Source organism: Lepisosteus oculatus, chromosome 2, assembly GCF_040954835.1.
Source record: "Lepisosteus oculatus isolate fLepOcu1 chromosome 2, fLepOcu1.hap2, whole genome shotgun sequence".
Taxonomy (NCBI): Eukaryota; Metazoa; Chordata; class Actinopteri; order Semionotiformes; family Lepisosteidae; genus Lepisosteus; species Lepisosteus oculatus.
This window is the reverse complement of record NC_090697.1, coordinates 38,044,886-38,067,433: the sequence shown is the minus strand read 5'-3', so window position 1 is coordinate 38,067,433 and position 22,548 is coordinate 38,044,886. Positions and strand designations below refer to the sequence as shown.

The window sequence follows — 22,548 nt, the reverse complement described above, 5'->3', positions numbered from 1 at the left end:
ATCTTAGAAGCTGCTAGTGTGTCAGAGAAAAGCCAACTTAAATGAACAGTACTATTACTATTCCCTGATGTGATATGCAAAGGATATTTTTAAAACATTTTTCCTTGGGTGAAACTGACACAGAGGATGGATGATGGAAAAAAAAATATCCTTCTTTAATGTGGTCCTTAAAACCTCCATACAATTTATACATGCATAACATTTGCATTGATGATGTATGGACTGATGTATAAGGAGTCGCCAGAACTATTATGACAAAAGTTTGACCTTTAATTGGTTTGATGTAACATGTTACAATAATACTCTCATTATCTGTTACAAGGGTTAAGTATTAAAAGAATATATGGTGCAAACCAATCCTCAGTAAGAAACACTTCTCATACATACTTCAATAAACTCATAATAGGCTAGAAAGCAAATCTATTTATTCTTCAGTGAATTCAAGAGTAATTTGTTTTTCCCACTGAGGGCAAATTAATGAAGTCAGTAACATCTCAAGTCATCAAACCATTCCTATAGTTTCAAGAGTAAGACTGGTTTACCTTGATATATGACTGGTTCAACAGAATGAAACTTGTATCATCAATATCTTCACCAAAAGCAGGCATTTTTAGACACTGTCCTGCAACATTTTATATTTCAATACTAAATACTTCTCAGTGCCTTTTGAAGTGTGATAAGGAAAGATATCAGGTGTACCTTTTTTTGAACAGTAAAGTAATACAATGCAAAAGTGTGCTAGTCTAATTCAAGTAGTGTATCTTGAATGAGAACCTTTTGTTACATTAAATCATTAACCCAAGAAGTAATCATCTTGAATGCCCATCAGATTTTGTGAAACATTGCGCTGTACAACATACGTGTATAAACTACAAGAATAAAAAAAGATAATACAAAATGAACAAATATGACATTAGTGAACAGCACTTCAAGGAACACTGGCAACTGAAGCAGAGTTGACCAGAGTACCTTAACATTTTTAAAAATGAGTGCATAAATTATTTTACATATCATTAGTCTTAAACAATAACATATATATTTAAATGTAGACCTTGTCTACATTTGTCTGAAGAATGAGAACACTAATAAAATGTACAGTAAGAGAACACTTTGTCAAAGCTACATTGATGCAAGTGCAAGGTATATTTTAATGTGCACATTAAGAAGTAATTGCCCCAAGAAAAAAAAACTTCAGGCTGCCACATGTTCCAGGCTGTACTTGCACATGCAATATTGCCTTTTATAACCTCACCAGCTTGGGATAAGAACAGGACAGGATTTCTCTGGCCATGCGCCTACAGGAGGTCAGGCAGATGGCTATACACAGAGTCTAAAAGCTTTTGGCTGGCCTCCTGGCTCTTGACACCAGCGATCTCGAAGAGTTTATCCAGCTTGTCCTCAGCTGAAGGAATCTCCTCAATTATGTGCAGCTCCTCCGGGTTCAGAATATGCAGCATGTCATCAAAGATGGGTTGTAGGTCACATGGGTCCAGGCGGACCTGGCGCAGCACTGTGTCCTTCTTTTCTGGAGGTAGAGGAATTCACACGAGATCAGGATGGGAAAGAAAAAAGTCCTACAAGTTACCACCATCCTGTTAATTCCCTAAACAGCAAACCTCATTAGAAATGTGTCTCCAATCAAAATACTGCTGTAAATCTTTCTTTCCCTATAGTATTGTACTGCTACCATATTGAAATCGGTCTTTTGCCATTTAAAGAACACTACGATGTGGCAAAATTAAGAACCCTGTACATTAGTTTCTTTTTATTCCCACTGGATTTGTTTTCCACTGGAACATATTAACTGCCACTTGCTATAATTAAAGTACAGCCTAATCACTTTATGATAAAAAATCAGTCAGATAAAAGCAGGCAACAGATCTGTTGTTTGAAAGTGACTAGATCAACTCATGGGATGAATTTGTGATATTCCCCAACAGATGGACATTAGAATACCTGATTGGTACTTCTGTTCTTATACTGTGTAAGGGTATGTATGCCCTTTCACATTCTGTGGTTAAATATATGTTCTATGGTTGTATTGACATTTATGGAACTATAACAGATTAAGCAGTGCCATAAAGCCCTGCGAAAATGACTACATTTACAGCATAGGAAAAGATAACATTTTTTTTCTCTCCAGAAAGGACTAATATGAGAATTAAAAAAAATCACTGAACTGAGATGTAACTTCAAGAAAATTACTGAATAATGTTTCAGGTCTAGAGTGCCAGTGTTGATGTCTGCAATGGGATACAGTTTATTGTAGCCAAAATTGCAAACAATTCATAGTAAAGACTGTACAAATACAGTATGGTTAGCACCAACATTGCTCCATCTAGTAAATAATTAAAATAATACAAAGAAGAATTAAAATATATATAATTATATAATTAACTATAATATAATTAAGTGTTTATAATTAGAGGGCTTTAACAATCTATATTTTTTCAATACACCTTTTATTTCAATAACTTTTAAATACTGTTTTACTACTGTTTTATTTTTAGAAACGTAAACGCAGAACATGCATTTCTATTGTGCAAATTTCACCTTTCAATGCCTTCAAAAGCTGACACAATTGAATAAAATGTGCTCTGGAGCTCAGTCTTTAATGACTCGTTTGAATCAAAATGACACTTTGACTGTAAGCATTGTAATAATGTGCTGAGAAATCGTGTTATACTTCTGAGGTGAAAATTACTATAATAAAAGAACAGTAATTATTACTATTATTCTTTTTAATTCTTTTTTTGGGGGGGATTAAAAATACAGTGTGCAGTGTCATGAGAGTGATGTCACTTGTATGATAACATTGCATGCTGATCTGATTAATGCTGGGATAGGAATTCCCCAAGAAAAATATGTTTGCTGCTGTAAGCAGTGCTTGTAATCCAGTAGATGGCATTCTTCCCACTTGGCCATACTTTCCAAACCAATGCCCCAGTAATGCATCAGTAACATTCCACTGTCCTTCATATACAGCATGAAACTGATGTCTTGACTACTTGGTCAATGCCAATGCTATTTTTGAAAGAGTAAGGTTGGTAACCCTTATCTCCTTGATAAATTATACTTTGAGCCTAAGCAATTTGACCTTCCTAAAGTTAACTTATTAATTGAATTCAATGTGTGAAGCGCTTTCTAATTTCTCTACCTGAACACTGAAACCCCTGCAGTACAGTGGGGCTGCTGGCACATAACGGATGCCATATCACTCAGATGGGAAATGGTGAACGTAAGAGTCCTCTCCTATATGTAAAATGGTTTGGGATCATGTGGCATGTAAAGCACAATACAAATGGAATTAATATGAATGTTACTGAATTCAATTTATAATGAATTAATAATAGGAAAGGACTGCACGAGCAAAGTAAATGTGCATTGATGATGATGATGTTATCCGGTCAGTCGGATCCGACTCTCAACTTTTACCCAACTGTTTTGTATGAATTAATCATTAAAAAATTAAACTTCTGAATATAAAAAAGAAAATAAGTAGCAATACATTGAATTCATAATAAAGAGATGGTTTGGTTTGTACTGTATTAATAATTGAGGTTTTATGTTAATCATGCTCAGTCCCTAAACAAAAATCCCTACATGCCCTGTAGAGAGCACTAATTCCTTGGGAACCCAACAAAAAGAATTGCTACTGAAAAATGCCATAGATACACTGTAATTCGTATCACGTCTAAATACTAAAATCAATTACGTCTTTGTGAAATACTGCAATTCCTAGACTAATGAGTTAAATATTTTCTTATACAAGCAGTGTTATATGACATTTAGTCTGCTAATGGATTTACTTCAACAAAATATCCAGAAGACATTATTCTGGTGAAAAAAAGTTTGATTCCAACAATCACCCAGCCAAAATGTGCATGACTTGAACAAGTCACATCTGTTTTGCAGTTAAAGCAGGCATGACATTAAACCGGAAGGTCGAGGGTTCAAAGCCAAAGTGGTGCATTGGTATTGCATTATTGATCAAGGTTATTCACTTCGATTGCTTCAGTAAAATATCCAGCTGTATAAATGAGTAAAAATGTAACTTGCTTAACATAAAAGCAACAACCAAAACAAAAAGTTATAATTTTTTTATTGATTCTCCATTTTTTAATTAGTCTTGTCCATATACAGATGCAGCCATTCAAAATGCGCGGGCGATACCGCATTATTTTCCGGTACGCTGTACGCAGTCTACCGTGAGTTATCGGTAAATACCGCGAGTTACCGGTAAATACCGCTAGCAAAATAATAGTATCCGGAATTTCCGCAAGGTGGAGCTAATAAAGCTCAACCTCTCATGTTTGAGCTGTCGCCATCAAAGTCTTTAACAAAGATATTACTAATAGTATTAATAATGAATGACCTTGGACAAGCTATAAGTGTAAACTCAAAGTATTGCCCTGGTCCACATTCCTTTTTTCATTGACCGTCTTTGTAAAAGTAACACCACAGCATTTCGCAATCACGCATTTGTTTCCAATCATGCAAAGTACAGTAATTTTTGAGAATCAATTCACCATGCCTTTCGCATGCTCATAAAAGAGATTGATTTAGGAACATAAACATATTACCGTATGCAAACTGTACTGTATACAGTATGTATATGTATATTTAATGTCTTAACTGTGCCCGTTTAACTATTGAATATTCATATGGAATTTTACCACTGAAGGAAAATCTTAGTAGCTGAGCATAAAAAGAATAGGAGCATACTGCAACGCGTGTGAAGGCCATAAACGATATTAATTTTGGAACATAAACATACAGTATATGGCTGGTCTCGGTACTTTAAAGAAAACATACACGAAACATGGTTTCATTATGACCAGAATCGGTCTTGAGATATTTTAAACTTGATTTACAGTATTTGAGAGGTATGTCTTAACACTGATACTACGTAAATACTGCTCACGTATATGTTTCTAGGTTTATATTATGCATTTCATACGGTCAAATTACTTTTGAGCAACTGATAAGAAGCGCGAAACGGTATGCCCAGGGCATTCTAGTGTAACGCTTATGGCCGACAAGCAGTGTGTGTAAGAGCCGGCGTACCAGAGCGGGTGACGTCACCGCCCTTCCCTGTGATAGCAGGACCACAGCTACTGGGCTGTGGAGAGATCTCTCTTTGGCTCACGGGGCTAGGTCGCTGCAGAGAGACGCGGAAGTCCCGGGTACGAGCCTCGGACGGTGCAGGGGCCGACCTGATGCGGCAAGGGCGCCCGCCTCGAGCCCAGTTGCGTTACATTGGTGTCAGAAGCGGGGCGGGATAGCCCTTCGCCGGGGACGGCGATTTAAGCGGGGGAGAGTGTAACGCTTACGGCCGACAAGCAGTGTGTGTAAGAGCCGGCGTACCAGAGCGGGTGACGTCACCGCCCTTCCCTGTGATAGCAGGACCACAGCTACTGGGCTGTGGAGAGATCTCTCTTTGGCTCACGGGGCTAGGTCGCTGCAGAGAGACGCGGAAGTCCCGGGTTCGAGCCCCGGAGGGTGCAGGGGCCGACCAGATGCGGCAAGGGCGCCCGCCTGAGCCCCCGTTGCGTTACACTAGTTTTCGTTTTGTTTTAATGCAGTGCAGTGGATTGATTGGAGATATCAAGTACATACAAGTCATTTTTTAAATGTTGTAGTTCGTCTTGTAAAAATGAGTACATCATCTGTCAACAATTACACAGGTTCTGTTTCCATATTGCGGATTTTGGTTACGTAATATTATTTTCTAATTTCACGTTGTGAATATATGATTTGGGCAAACAGAGCCGCAAAGAAGTACATTATGGGTTGTTGTTTTTTTTTGCAGTTTTATCTAGAACAAGTGATGCTTAAACCTTTGTCTGATTCTTGTAAAACTATCTACACGACAGTTACAGTACCTAGGAGGACTTCAGTGATGTCACTAATGGGATGTTTCTAAAAATCCATCCTCTGTAAAACGTCTTCTCTAGTTGTCCTGCATATGTATTCGCTAATGAAGCTGTGTGTTCTGAGCCTGGATCTCTACATTTCTGTATGAACCAGCTTAGAGGGCTAAAGACAGCTTGTGTTTAAATTGAGTGTAAGGTAATTTATGCTTCTAAAGTCATGGTCAGCATTTATTTTTGTACTGTTCTGTAAACTTGTTCTGTGCCTAGTCACATTATTTTATAGCGTTTTTATAGCATTATCAAATCTGGTGGCGCTGTGCGTTAGTTTCCTGACTCCCATGTCACATGGTCTGTGATTGACTCCCATGGAACTATGACTTTATTTTTTAACAAACATTTCTTTGAAAAAATGAAACGTTTCCCTTGGTCAGAGATTAAATAAAACCTCACTCGCACCAAACAAATTTATATTTCTAAATATCACAACATGATCGAATTTAAGTATTTTTAATAACAATGAATAGTCACCTATGCGTTACAAAATAAACATTTATATTGATTTGAATCCCGTTTTGATTTAAATCGTAAACGCGTGTTTAAATATATGTGTTTAAAGGCGATATACTGTATAAAAGCGCTGATTCTTATGGAATGTGTTCTGCCGGGGATTCAAAAAATTTATTTTTTTTAATCGCGTATCTAAGGAAAATTGCAGTATAACTTTGTTCATGCACAAACAGTGGCATGTTACATTGTAATTTGGGTGTCTCATCTTGCCAGAAAGCTCTAAATTGCATTTTGAGTGCGGTTGTTGACTTTTTCTAAATTGCAACCCATAAATAAAGCTGATAAAGTTTAGACTAACTGTATTCTAAACTGTATTACAACAGCACATTTGAGAGTGCAACGTAAATTGCAAAAATGCACTTGGAATCTGTCCAAGCCCTCCTATGAAAATTATTTAAACTCCGACACTTATCATTCATCTCTAAATAAACTTTATTTTATATAGCATTTTAAGCGAATAGGTAATTAGATTGCTCATAAACCTAATCGCTTTTTCTACATAAACACAGCGTGATTGCTCTCTGAAAATGCTTTTCCTTTATATTTAGGCTCAGATTTCAACTATAGATCGTATTATTATAAACTTTCTTGGAAAAATGTATTTTATGTAAACCATGTTTGCTATTAATTCATTTAGGGCTAAAATACGTTCATTGTCTTCCAATCGAGTCAAGTTGACATTGGAAGCTTGCCACTCCCGAACGGTTACACCAACGCATTAGCATGTTAAAGCGATTTCATTGAGAAGCCTAGCTACCAGTTAACACTGTACTTCCTACTTTGAAAATACCTGTGAAACCGGTTTAATTCATCACAGCCAGCACTCTGGCAGAGAGGGGGTTGTACTCGTTAATGTCCGATGAGATACAAGTGGAAAGATTACAGATTTTAATTGTCTTTTTTTCTGAACCAGGGAAAATCTGATCATGTTTCTCTATAACAATAATAAAAAACTTTATTTTACATTATTTTTCATATCCCGCTTACACATCGCACGACTTTAATAAATCTATTCTTTATTAATACTAAATAAATAATACTAAAGATACTACAGCAAAGAGGTCACTTGATTTTTGGAATAATTCCAAATAGCACAATGATCCACTGGCATCCCTGAAGTCTGTTTAGTACATAATCTTCCAAATACAATCACTAAGCAATTATAAGAATTATACCATCCTATTTCTTTGTGATGTCCTGTGAAAACTAAACCTATTTTTATAAGGCTTTTACTCAAAAGATTTCCAAACACACAAAGCATTTGTGAAGTACTATAGTATTTCTAAAGGTTACTGGGACAACATCAATAATTAAAGCTTAACAATAAAGTTTAGATTGCTGACTATGGACTAACTACATTTTACAAGTAAGAATATCTGGTTGAATTCTTGCATTTGTAGCCAATTTAATGCTAGAGATTTTAAGTTTTCCAATGCAGTTCACTATCATTATACACAAAAGCCAAACCATAAACTTTGAAGCTAGCAGACTTCAAGAAAACACCTGTTGGTGTTAAATGGTGAGGTTTTATTATAATCTTAGCTATGAAAACAAACTAGCTACATTTTTAACACACTTTATAATACACCACTTTTTTGTTGTATCCCAAGTGATTTGAAGCATTTCTGTTTTAATTAAACTTCTAGAGTTATTTCTCCAATGTTAAGGAGGATATCGCCATAATAAGGGCATGCTTGTCATATGCTAAAAAAATAGCTTATAACAGGAAAGGCAAAGTATGTTTTTTTAAAAAAGCTCCTTTAAAGCCTGCGCCCCAGAAGGTCCATTTATGTTGAGCTGTGAAAGTGCTTTACAGTAAAAACCTTGTGTAAATGGTTAAAAGCAATGATCCAGGGACCAAAGGTGATTCAGGAGCCTAGAACCAATATTTGTGTGCTCGGTGCAGTCAGATGTTGAAATTTGTTCCCCGTTTTTGAAAAAGTCCCACTGTATGCTGCTCCTTTTATTTACAATAAGAATCTAGGAACCTCTAGGAGACATCAACTGCAAAGTGACATGACTGAGAGCCTATTGAGTCCTGCAGATACAGGGTACCTCATAATTTTAATGAAATCAAATGTGTACTGTAACAACCATCCCCTTTTCTGCAGAGCGTGTTTAATTGTACTGTTTCAGCACATCAGTTGTTTTTTTTTAATTTTTTAAATAAAGCCTTTAGACAATTAGGAGGTACTGGTATTCACAAGGTAGAAGGTGGTGTTTTCAGAAGCCTAAAGGGAAACTGTTATACCTAATGATTAAATACTTGATGAGACATTTTTTTACTGCATTGTTTATGTATGATCTGTGTATCTCAGCTGAAAAGCTGAGATAAAATAAGATGTATGCATCTAAATAACTGGACCTCAAATAGCAGACCTTATGAGCAATACTGTGTGTATTTATTTAAAATATTTATAGCTCCTCTGGAAGGTTGTTGGGGGGAAAAAAAACCTCACTCGCACCAAACAAATTTATATTTCTAAATATCACAACATGTTCGAATTTAAGTCATTTTAATAACAATGAATAGTCACCTAGGTGTAACAATATAAACATTTATATTGGTTTAAATCAGGTTTAAATCGCCTTTATTTAAAACCCATAAATAAAGCTGATACTGTTTAGACTTTTAATTATTTAAAACTGTATTACAGCAGCACAATGCACAATGCAATGTAAATCGCTTTCTTTGTCTTCTGTGCAATAATGTTCACCTCTCTGTCCAGCAAATTAACAATAGTAATAATAATGAACTTTATTGTACATGGCGCCTTTAAAGGTGGCTCCTCAAAGCGCTTTACAATTTGAAAACAATAACAACAATACTGTTAGACTGGGCAAACGATTTTTTTTTATGAAATACAAAATGAGATATAATGATGTGTTCCGGCTTAGACATTAAGGAAGAGCATAACACGTGGGCGGCGTAGAGGTCGGCTCTGGCTTTCACATCTACTGTATACACTGCAAGTACAACCCCCTCTCTGCAGGAGTGCTGGCTGTGACGAATTAAACCGGTTTCACAGGTATTTTCAAAGTAGAAGCAGGCGAGATTTCCAGTGAAAGACACCCCCCCCCCCCCCATAAACCCAGTAAGTACAGTGCTAGTTAAGAAAGGTGAGGCTCCTCAATGAAATCGCTTTAACATGCTAATATGTTGGTGTAACAGTCCAGGCGTGGCAAGCTTCTAATTTCAACCTGACCACGGCGAAAGGAACCCTTCTTTCATTTGAAGACAATGAACATACTTTAGCCCTGAATGAATTAATAGCAAACATGGTTTACATAAAAGCACTTTTAGCCTTTGTCACTAATGAAACAAAGGTCACTAGCCTTTGTCACTAATGAAACCACTAAATAAAGACATAAATATAAAAATCTTAAGATTTTTAGAATACATGACTTTGCTAAAATTTATTTGAAAATAAAAACGATTACAAACGCCAGGGGAGAGAGAGAACAGGGGAGTGATGTTGGCTTTGCATAAGGGGCGGGGCTATGGAAATGAGGTCTGTTTGGGAATGTGGAGTTACATGTTCTGGCTGTTTGTGAATTATCGTTGTTGAGTATGGAATGTTGAGGTATTGATTTTGTTTAATGCTTTATGTTGAAAATTGAGGTGGATTTTGTTTATGATAAAGAGGATAAACTGGGATGGGAGGAGGGTTTGGTTTTGCATAAGGGGCGGATTATGATAATTGGAGGAATTTGCGAGAGTATAATGGTTTGATATATTTGATTTTGTAGTGTGGTCGTTATCTATGTTTTTGGTTGGTATTATGTTTATATGGTTGTTTTTGTTGGTTGGTTGTTATTATGGTTATTAATAATATGATCTATAGTTGAAATCTGAGCCTAAATAAAAAGAAAAAGCAAGTGATTAGGTTTATGAGCAATCTAATTACTTATTCGTTTAAAACGCTATATAAAATAAAGTTTATTATTAATTTGCTGGACAGAGCAGTGAACATTATTATGCATAAGACAAAGATAACGATCCTGATCAGTTTAGAAATCTGTGTACGCTGTAAGGTTTTTACTTCTTAAACTTTTAAAATACACGTTTCGAATAGAAAGAAATCCTCTTCCAGGTACAGTCGCATGAAGAGAGAGGCGAAACAGCCCTACACAGCCCTGTCGCAGTACACGAATATAATCATATCGTTATTAAATTCTTAAGATACGCGATTCCATATTATATTAGCAGAAAAGCTTAAAACTACCAGTTTTTCACACTCTATTTCACGTTAGTTAAATTTAATTTATTTATATATTATATATTTATATCTCTGACCAAGGGAAACGTTTCATTTTTGAAATGTTTGTTAAAAAAAGAGTCATAGTTTTAGTGGGATTCGATCACAGACCGTGTGACATGGGAGTCAGGAACCTAACACACAGCACCACCGGCAAGGTCACATGCAGACTGCTGAAAAAGCACTACAGAAACATTATCGACAGACAATGTACAGCGTGTACTATTCTTGTGTTGCGGTACATGAATATAATTATATCGTTATTAATTTCGTTAGATACTCGATTCCATATTATATTCCCTTTTAATCAAATTCTAAAAGTATGCTTGTTGACTACGGTATCCCTTTAGTTAAAGACTTCGATGCTTAAAATGTTTAGGGAGAAATGGAATACTGGTGTGTATTTTTTCTTTAAAGTACCAAGACCAACCATATACTGTATGTTTATGTTCCAAAATTAATATCGTTTATGGCCTTCACACGCGTTACAGTATGCTCCTATTCTTTTTATGCTCAGCTACTAAGATTTCCCTTCAGTGGTAAAATTCAATATCTACAACGGGCACAGTAAAGACCTTTATTGTAAGTCTTTCTACGACAGACCAACGGACCACGAGTGCCCCTGTCGGTCAACCAATCACGTACCGCGGTACCCCGTGTCGTCACGATAAGCGACGCCGTAGCCGATTACCTCCGGTACGTGTCTGTACCGCTCACTTTGAATGGCTGCATCTGTAGGACTTTCCACCTTAACTAATTTATTCATTATATTTTAAAAATTTCAACCTAATAACGTAAAATTAGAAACAGAACTTGCTCATTATTAAAAAAAACACTCCAGTAATTTACACAGATGGCTTAATATGACTTCTATGTGGACTATAAATGCATTTCTTTACCCAGATGCTATTTACACACTTTTCATAATATTTTTATTTTTTACAGTAGTTTATGTAAAAACTCAATCATAGTGAATATACTGCAAATAAAACTAATTAGTATTAATCTAATAAAAAAGAAGAAGATTAAAAAATATTTTCTGGGCAAAGAATATTGTTCAGGGTTGTGGGTTTCTTCACCTCAAAAAGACTTTAATAAATCATGATTTTCTGTGTCATAAACACTGGCAATCAGAATTTCCTTTACGCATGACACTAAACACAATTGGCTGTGATAAGCTGACCACTGTCATATATATATACTGTATATACTAATGAAACATCACATACTGTACAATGATTCAATGATCACGGCTGCTTTGTTATTGTAAAAAAACATAAAAGGGTATAATTACTATATATTTTTCCTTATGGGAATTGGTAAAAGGAACTCCTCTTTATTTCAGTGCTGGTGTGTTTGACTGTACTAATAGTAACAGAAATCTGGTGATGCCATTTAAACAATTTTATTTTATGAATTTTAAAAATATAACAACCTTCAAGTTATTTGTGTAAGAAACCATATAATTCCACATTATCACCATTTGTAAACGTATTTTAATCTGCATACCTTTGATTATTAAATCAGTCAGTTAGAAACACTATGTGAATATGTAAAGAAGTGGCAATCAGCTGTTTACTATCAATAGTATGGGGAGCTCTGTAACCTTTTAGTGATTCTAATTGTGTGTATCGAACAACAGGTTATTCACATACCTTTGGTTATAAAAGAACCTGTTCTGCTGAGGGCTGAGTTGTTGCTTGAAGTGGAGTCACAGCGCAGAAGAGGTTCGGATTCGTCAACAAAGAATCCCTTGGTCCTGTCCACAGGAGAGTGCTCCACTACAACACCCATGGACTCTGAAGGCTTGTGGGTAGGGCTGGGGCATTGGGCTACATTCACAGAGGTCATCAGATGGTTCAGATCAAACTGGAAAAAAAAGTACAAAATGCAGGGAGAAACTAAATCACCTAAAAATGTAAAGTTTTAAAATAACCCCATTTATAAACCACAGGGATCTTTAATTTATGGGACACCATATTAAGGAGTCCTGAACCACCGACAGCTATGCCCTCAATTTTCTCCATTCTACGTCAACATGTTATACAAGCAAAATCTATGAAAGAACTCTGTAGATTTACAGAGGAAGAGAATGTGCCACCCACATGCCACATGGCTCATATCAAACTCCCACATGTTCTAATATTATGCATAACTGTAATCTAAATCAAGTTAATTGTAATAATTGCGCAGTATAAAGGGCAAAACATTACAAAAAAATAAGAACTGAAACAGAAAAAATTCAATTTCTTGTGGGCGCTTACTCGAGTCAGCTATCTTATTAGAGACATACTGGTATCGACGTGTAAATTCACTCTGGTTTCTGTGTCTCATACACCGCAGCCAGAGGTTATTGCTGTAGCCTGCCAAAGCACAGACTCCGCAGAGTATCACTTAATTTAAAAGGTTTATTTCAAAGGAAAGGCCTTTTCATCTGATTGCTTAATCAGAGGTATGCAAACTAAAATTAAGTCATCTTATTAACACATAGAAACATTATGTGGATATGTAAAGCAATGGCACTTTTCTACCAATACTATGGGGAGATTTGCACATTTTCTAATTATATGAAGTTACTATTTTACCATCGGTAATAATAGGACAGGGAGACCTACTGTCTTTTCATCAGGGCCCTGTTATTTCTGCCTTTTTTTTCTTTTTTAATCTGTTTTAGTTTGTTCAAACACTGTTTTTTATTTGTATTGTTATATATGGAAAATAATTTAATCCTAAAGTGGTCATAGTTGTATGTTTAGTTTAAAGTTCCCACTCTACATAATCTCAAAATTATGTATAAATGACATAAAGGCAATTGCAAAGTGATGTACACCTTGACAGTCATGGCTATTTATATTTAATTTCAAACTTTAACTAATATGATCTTTATACATACATACAAAACTTAAAGTTAAGGAGAATGTGTATTTATATTTTTTTATTTCATACTATGTTGTAAATGTATAGTAGAATATTAAACAGTACATCTGGAAAATTAAATAAAGCATATATCTGATTCCATTAATGCGACAAAATGCAAAGCTGTACTTAAATGTACCCTAAAAACAATAGAGTATGACAAGAAAATGACCACTCATAAAAATAATGACCAATACTCATAAAAATGATTCAGGATGTGCATACAACATGAAGTCATCTAATATCATCATCGGTCATCTATAAAGATTAACAAAGGCATGTTCTATAGATGACTCTAGTGGCTAAGAATGCAACACATTTTTAAAGGTCAGAACCACTGAACAGTAGAGGAACTCCAGTACAATTAGCTGAAAAAAAAATGTAAGCAATATCCTGAATCCTAAAAACCCTAAAAACAAGAACAGACTCAAACTGAATAATCCTGCCAACAAATATGGCTCATTTAGTTATGCATGTTAGGCAAGGTTAAAACTGACCTATCAAGCATCAGCCACTAATGCAAAATAAAAAACCTTTACAATGATTTTCTGTGGTTTCCCATGGAGACTGTCACTGTATTTTACCGTGGTGAGGCAGCAGTGGGAGATGAATTAATTGGATAAGTGTTGAAGGGTTAGAAGATACATTCACACACGACTGTGATTAAAGGAACTTTGGTATATAAAGGCTTTATGCCATTAGGTAGTGGTTGGCCTTTAGAAGAGTAATACCATAACACTGACTGGACCTTAGCTGTGGACCCCTGGTTGTGGTGTTTGTGTTGCAAGGAACTGACTCATCACTGGGTGGAGTAAACTGACAAAGATCTAGATCGGTGAGGCTGCTGTGTGGAATTTAGACATCACTTGCTCAACTGCCTCAATCCAATAGATCCCAATACACATGCCTCACTAAGCAGGGAAGTGTCTATGATAAGACCAGAGTGGCCCATGACTGTTTTGGGGGTAGCAGAGGAGGTCCCAGGAGGAAAAGGGGTAGGAAATCCAAGATTGGAGACCAGATACTTCTTATTTCCAAAGTACGGGGGGAGCACGCACTAATCCAAGTGTGCGCTGAGCTTGAGTAAGCTTGAGTATGGTCATTTCGATTTGTGCTCAGACAATCTATTAGGGTTATAAAAGTATAACCTGCTTTATTATACTTTTCAAAAAGAGAGACTTTAGTCTCCTCCACTCTTCACCAGGCTAACAGTCACCAGGTTAAGAAAGGTTCCAGGGATTTCAAGGAGAAATCCAGGCGTGTTTAAAGGAGTTGGCATCAAGACACTTTTCAGATACATTTTACCATCTTGGGGACTGCTTCATCTCGGTGTATAGATGAAGTGTATAAGTGTATAGGTGGCTGTTTGTTCTACAGTACGCATGGTTAGCTACCCTGCCCCTGCCAAAATGAAATATTAATCATATGTATTTGCTAAAAAAATGCTTTATCAGTTGTTGATGTTCCTCTCTTTCTCACACCCAAAGGAGGCTCCACAGCTAAAACGTTGTGTTTCTCTTCTTCTCTTTTCAGCATGTAATACACCTTTACTTGTTCCTTTGCAGCCTGTGCATGCAGACACACCTACCTTTTACTAACATGAACAGTTTTGAATATTATGTTAAAGTTCACAAAAAGACATAAATAAGAGTAAAGTAGTAACTTTGTTTTTATTTTTATTGTATGTGCAATTACATTATAAAAGCCAAATGCAAATAAGGAAAACGTCTATGTTTAGGATGTCCTTCCATTATGCATTTGCTTCTGTCTTTAGGGTAATGGTCATGAAATAAACTAAAGCAATGTATTGTAAAAGCTGTTCCTTAGATACACTTCTTTTTTAACTTTCCTTATGTGTCAGCAGGCTGGAGACTTTGTTTACATCAATGTTAATTCGATTACAAAAAGGAGTCCTACGCTGACTCATTGAAAGAACAGGTTATTACAATGATCAGCTAAGCAGTAGGGAACATGCTAAGCCAATTAAAGACATCTTAACAAAGGCATATTCTTTCTGACTTGTATCAGTGGTATTCTAGTAGTACCTAGAAGGATCAGATACTTAAATGATTATATACTTAAAAGTGCTTCCCAAGTTCAATAACTTATTAGCATTCTATAATTGTTTAGTGTAATTGTGTAAAAATTGCCAGTTATTGTAGGGTTCCAGCACTTTTCACCCTGTATTACAAAAAATATTTTAAATTATGATCAACTGTGAATATCTGCAGCACCAAGTGGTACTCAGTCTAGATTTATAGTCACATTGCCTAGTACAATGCACAAAATACTGCTCTAATTACTGTATATTGTAATTGAAATCAAAAAGAAAAAAGCTTTGATAAGTATTTACAAAGAAAGATTACAGACACTTAATCTTTTAAGTAAACATGAAAAATAAATAATTTCAAACCCTTTTGCAATATTTTGTTTTGTAAACTTCAAACTCAAATGTTCAAACTTTTATGAGTAAAAGAAGTTAAATCTGTTTTCACCCCCATTACTATGGCAAACTTAAATTAGTTTAGGTGTGCAAAATGTCTTTGTCAACTTGCATAATTTATTGAACTCCATCTGTGAAATAATAGTAGTTCAATGATTTTGGTACAAATATGCCTGTCTCTGTAATGGTCTCTCAGCCAGGTAGTAAATTTCAAGCAAAGATTAAATTATGAAGAACAAATAGCTGTCAAAACAACTCAGGGATAATACTGTAGAAAGCAAAGATCAGGAGAAGGGTTTAAATAATTTCAAATAGCCTAGGCATACCTCTGAGTACACTGAAATGGATCATTAAGTAGGGGAAGGTGTATCATACCATCCAGATGCTGCCTAGATCACGCTCTCTCTCTAACCTGAGCAGCTGAGAGAGGACAAAACTAGTTTGATCTCCGTTAGGCCAACAGTAACTAGATGAGATGGGATTAATGTCCATCAGTCTACAATATCACTCCATGAAGGTGATTTGGTAAATTTATCTCAAATTAAACATGAAGTTTGCAAGAAAGAATATAAGAGATACAGCAAACAAATGACAACATGTTTTGTTTTAAGACAAAACATTTTTGGAACTTTCTGGTCTAAACGCAAACAGGTACATTCCTGCTGGTATATTCCTGCTGTCAAACGTGGTGGCAGCAGCATTGTGTTTTTGAGCTGCTTCAAATATTGGTCAAGACAGAAGAAAGTGAAGCAAAGTCCCTTCACCCAGAATATTGACTCAAGGAGGTGATGTCATGTTCCACATCCCTTCTCTAGAGGGCACTCCTACTCTTTTCTGTTATCAATTAGGTTCTATATTTCCTGGTGTGTCTTGTTTGTATTTTGGTTTATAAGCCTAGCGTTTCCGCAGTTCCTGGCTCAGCTTTGGAAGACGGACGTCTGAAGGCCTGCCTACCACCAGGCTTGGAGGAAGCCTGAGGGCATAGGCCTTCATCCCTGACGTCCTGACCTGTGAGCCCGGGGCTCGGAGCGCCTGGTCCTGGTGTGCTTTTATCTCTCTGTGTTCCTGGTCTTGGTTCCCCTTCCCGGGGATTTTAATCTTGGATGGATCTCCGAGCTTTTGGATTACGGACTGCACCCTGACTACCCCATTTGGACTTCCCTGGATTTGGTTGCTTTAGCACCAGGCACCTGATCACCACAGTCACCACCCCTTGTCAGTCATCCTGTCCTAACCCTGCTGTGTCTTCCCTGATGTTCTATTCCAGTCACTTCCGGACAATACCGTGTTGCATAGGGTCTTAAACTACGCATTTCACGGAAGTCAGAACAGACTCCCGTGACAGGTGAATACTTATGAAATCAACATATTTTAGTTTTCGACTGGGTGTTGGTGAATACCATTAATAAAAGGCATTATATTTATAAGTACTTCTACTTAACTACTTTATATTAGATCTGGTTGATAAAAAGTAAATAAGACAAATGTGTTGAAAATTTGATTCTTGAATTAGAATTTATCACACTGCCAAGGATGTATGACTCCTCCACATATAAATGTAAAATTCACACTAAAATACTTCTAAAATGGCAGTGGCAGCCATAGGCGCATGTGAAAGGAAGCAGAAAAGGAGTTTCAAAACTTCTTCCAAATATACTAGAATAGCTACACCAATTTCTTTTTTCAAGTCTACTCTCTTCAGCTTGAAGTAGTCTTCCTCTCACATCTGATGACAAGTTAGGTTTTTAAAGCTGATCTCAATATTCAATTATTTAATTTGCTTCACTCTGTACAAGACACAAGAGAGGAAAGTCTCCAATTACAGTACACTGTGAAAACATCAAATCAAAAATAATGTGAGGCTGATAGGAGGCTAAAGAGCACTACAAATGTAATGCCAGGATATAATTTGTGTATATTTCAAAGATTTATAATTGATATAGGTTTAGAGTATTGCAATTTCATCTGGGTCACTTCCATTTATATATCAACTTAATAGGAACAAGTAAAGGTTTATTATAAGCTGAAAAGTGAAGAAAAGAAACAACGTTTCGGCTGTGGAGCCTTCTTTGGGTGCCTTCTTGAACTACTGTATATCAACATAATTGTTTATAAACCACTATTCTGTCCAGCTTTGTAACTTCCATCATTAAGAATGTGTAATATTCTAACAGATTAATTACTTATAATAAATAATGTAAAAAAGTTGTTATAAGAAAGTACTAAAAGAACATAGACAGGGTCTCATTATGTTTTTTTTGGGAGATCGAAGTTAGCATTGGGACATACAAGTTTTATCTAGCCAGCACATTTTTTGAAAACTTGAGTACAGCATGTACCCTTTATACTGTAATGTGCTGCCTTCAATATCCAGTCCAGTAATTGGCATCCATGTTTATTTGCAGTGATCCATTACAAGTACCGACAGCAAGTCTATTAGTGATTTCATAAAGATAAAGCCATTATTAAGAGGTGCTGACAAGCACGCTCTGTGTCAGTGTAGTATTATTAAGCGAAATGAGAATTCCAAGTAAAAACAATGAGGCTTTAATATGTAACCTTGTAGAAATAAGGATACTCTGAAATATAATCTCATGTCTAGATGAGAATAAAAAAGAATAACTTGCTCTTCAAACACTATTGGAGAAGAATGATCTACCTGTATTTTTATGGCAAATAGAGTACATACAGTAAGACATTATGCGGAACATCACTATTCTCTGAGGCAACACTACAACTAAACTGATATTAAACAGGTTTTTATATTTTGGAGTTGTTACAACTGATAGAGTAATCTGCTCACAGACATTTAATATATTAATGGAGTATTTTTAAATGACAGCATTAAACATCATGCTTATACAAGTGGTGTTAACATGCAAATTACATGATCAAAAACACCTGACTAGCATGAACTCAAAAGGATTAATTAAAGAGAATATTAATACAAACTACCTTAAAAGCAATCAGTAAACACAGGATTCACATAGGTTTGTGCTTTCTGGTATGCAATGAGGTATAGACATAACCAGCTTGCTCAGAGATAAGCTAATGACCGACTTGTAGCAAAGGTAGCCATTCTCTGCAATCCTGGTGACCCCCAGTCAACTGTGGAAACAGCCACTGAAACAAGATGGTGTGGCCAACAGCCTTTCTTCAACTTTCTAAAGAACTAACAGTTGGACAGGATTATATTTAATTTAGCCAAATTAACTAATTAGTGGATCAGGTCAGGCCTGAGCTTGATTTTGTGCAAAATGCTATTTTCATATTTCAATATGAAATAATTGACTAAATATTGCTCCAAAGGAACAAGTAATAGGTTTATTCCATGCTGAAAAAAAGAAGAAAGAGAACACAACGTTTCAGCCGTGGAGCCTTCTTCAGGCCTTCTTCAGTAACATTGCTCCGTTACTGAAATGTTATTTTCTTAGATCCACACTGTTCATGCATCCATAAATATAGAAGAGAATGAATAGCAGAGATCAATGAACTACAATGGACCAAGCACCAACATAAACTATTTTGCAGAGAATATGAATTAATTTCAGAGATTAGGTCAATCTTGATGCTTACCTGAGGATTATCTTCCATCACGCCCCGGATCTTTTCCACCACATCATTGCGTCTGTGCCTTCGAAGGGCATTAATAAGTTTGGCGAGATTGGCATCAGCATCTCTGATAGTCCAGTGTTGCAAAGCAGCATAGGCACGCTCGTGGTCTGCTGTGTACCCATTAGAGAATGCTGCCACCTCCCGCTCAGTTGCGTTTGCCAGATATTGGTACATGTCAATCCACTGGCTACCCATTTGCGCCGACACCAATTTGAGGATATCCACACCTGGAAATGGACAGCATGATCATAATGACATACTTGTTTATTTGTTTAAGAAAAAAATACACAGCAAAATATATTGCACTGTCCATAGTATAACTTATAAAACATACTTCGTGGGAGGCAAACATTTCTGCTGGACACTACAGGACACAAGAACACTTAATAGCCAATAAAATGTGTGTCTACTTTGCCACTTTCTCTTTTCTCTTGTGCTGGGTATTTGACCTGAGTTTCATCACTTAAAGGTTTCTTTTTTGGATATTTTCTCCTCTCTACCTGTTGATGCAGATTTAAAACTTTCTGGCATGGTCTTTTAGCTATCAAAAAAGTGGTTCCAGGATTCTTGCTCATGTACATTTAGAGGCTTTGCTTTCAGAAAGAACAGTCATGACTATTATAAAAGTGAATTGTGCTGCAACAATGACTGAGAGAACCATGCTGGTAAATGAACAAGACATCTCTGTTCATCTTTAGATATCTTTCTGTAATACAGCACAATTCCTTGTAACAGTTCCATATGCTCTTTGTTTGACTGCATCATTTTTTCACAGAAACTCCATTCATTCTGCATCTACTCAATGTCTCAGTAATGACCTATTCTTGTACACCTATCGCAGAAAACACATAATAATGTAAAGTCAATCTGAAGGGAGGGTTGTGCTATTTTTCCATTTTCTGGACCACACTCAAATTAAAATGGTGATGTATATGTCTTTCTCTGCATAAACTGAACCTTTTTTCAATATTTTGCATAGCTCTAAGCAGTCACAGCATATGCATGGGTGATATATGGTAATGAAATTAATCTAGATACAATGGGTAACACCTGGCTGGTGCCGATATTTCCAGCTTCAAAGCAAGGGGGAGTTTACTGAGTGGTGCTCCCAGATTCAGTGATCAAATCATAAAGTCTACATTGGTTTAGCTTAATTATGTTCTGGGTAAATGATTAAGTTTCAATTAAAAGTAAAAACCAAAAACCTCCTTGTTCCTGATCATGCATAAATACCAGACTGGAGATAAGTATTTGAACGTTGTTAAGAGAGTTTGCTCCTTTTTTTGGATTTCTTTGTGAAGAAGCCCCTGGTTAAAAACAGCCTCTCCTGGTTAGTGAATGGATTTTTAGAATAGGGAGATAGGTTCCCATTCATTTTGTGGCATCCAGGTATGCAGAGACAGTTTTAACCGCAGGCGGTATTCTGTTTGGTTTAGAGGCAGCTTTCTCTTTTATGGCCTTGTGTGTTGTTTAGTGTGGGTATTCACTGTTAATAAATATCTAACCCAGTGTGCCTGAATTATTACTCTTTTCAACTAGGCTGTGCCAGAAAACGAAGAACTCACGTGCCTCTAACTACACAAACCGCTTGGGTATATTCCTGGAAAAGACACAGTATTTGCAAGTTCGCGGTTTAAATATGATTATTTAATTTACGTATTGATATATCCATTCTGCTCATTTCTGATTTTCTCCATTCTCATACCACCCTATTTGTAACAATATAGAATTGCAAAAAAAAACAATTAACTGAGCACAACACAGCTGCAGCTGCTTCCAAAGCCTGAAAACTATGGAATTGTGTATTCATTTGTAAACAAAAAGAAAATCACCCTCCCATACTGCATATGCTCACCATATCAGTCCCTTTCAAACACAATGCTCTAAGCCACCTGTTACACCACGCCCCCGAGGAGCGCGCCTGTGTTCCTGAGAAGGACATTTTGGATCCTCAATTGATTACCAATTTCTGCCGGCATCTCTCCAATCGATCCCCTAGGGCGTCGGGAGCCGCCCCTGGGGAGGGGGGTAATGTTACACCACGCCCCCAGAGGACTCGTTACTCCACCTTGCACCAGCACGGTTTCCAATTAGCCTTTTACCGCAGCCTGTTTAATGCTTTACACTCTCAACTGTGCTCAGTATTAGGTTTTCCTGGCTAGAGGAAATCATCTTCCTGCGATTAATTACGTCTTGGTTTTTGTCTTCCTGACCCTGGTTTGTTCTCCGACTACATCTCCTGGTTTTGTTTTGGTACTTTGACTATTGTTCTGGCTTATACTCTCAGCTGCCTCACGGCTTACAGCTCTGCTTCTGATTTTGTACTTTCGTACCGGTTTGTTTCCCTTTGCCTTTCAGACCTCGGACCGTTTAATCGGCTAGGCCTCTGAAGTTCATCCTGATTATTCTGCATAGGGTCCTCATTAATATTCCATAACACCACCTGAGAGTATCAGGGGTTTAGTGATATGGAATTTACACCAAAAAAAAACATAATATTCTAGTTCTCTTGAAATAATGACATCTGTTAACAAGACCTAACCTCACCTACCTGTAGATTGTATTTAGATTCTGTCAGAGAACAGAGATATTATTCCATACTGTAATTCAATGGTATAGTGGTTTAGCAGGGAATTTATTTTGGGGCAGTTTCAAACCTTTAATTATGATTTAGAGTAATGCATGAATATGATTTTTTTTGTATTATTGTTTCATTCAAAGTATTTTTTGGCAAACTATTTTTAAATTTGAGGACATTTTCTTCTACATTCTGCTTAAATGTGCTATGGTGAGTTAAAGATTATTATTTAATTTTCCTGGACATTTCTTTTGCTATGCTTATAATACCTGATGAGCCACACAGCTCATTTCC

The 22,548-nt window shown here is 36.4% G+C and overlaps 1 protein-coding gene across 1 annotated transcript in view; it reads right to left on the bottom strand.

The window, feature by feature from the left end:
• Positions 1 to 247: 247 nt before the first annotated feature.
• The window catches only part of tnfrsf21 (tumor necrosis factor receptor superfamily, member 21), a 35,959-nt gene continuing 13,658 nt past the window's right edge, over positions 248 to 22,548 (bottom strand). Inside the window, exons 4-6 of the mRNA XM_015351341.2 lie at positions 19,638 to 19,903; positions 12,358 to 12,571; positions 248 to 1,525 (exon numbers count right to left, since the gene is read on the bottom strand). Coding sequence (XP_015206827.1) covers positions 1,296 to 1,525; positions 12,358 to 12,571; positions 19,638 to 19,903 — 710 coding nt within the window. The 3' untranslated portion in view covers positions 248 to 1,295. The remainder of the gene's footprint in view (positions 1,526 to 12,357; positions 12,572 to 19,637; positions 19,904 to 22,548) is intronic.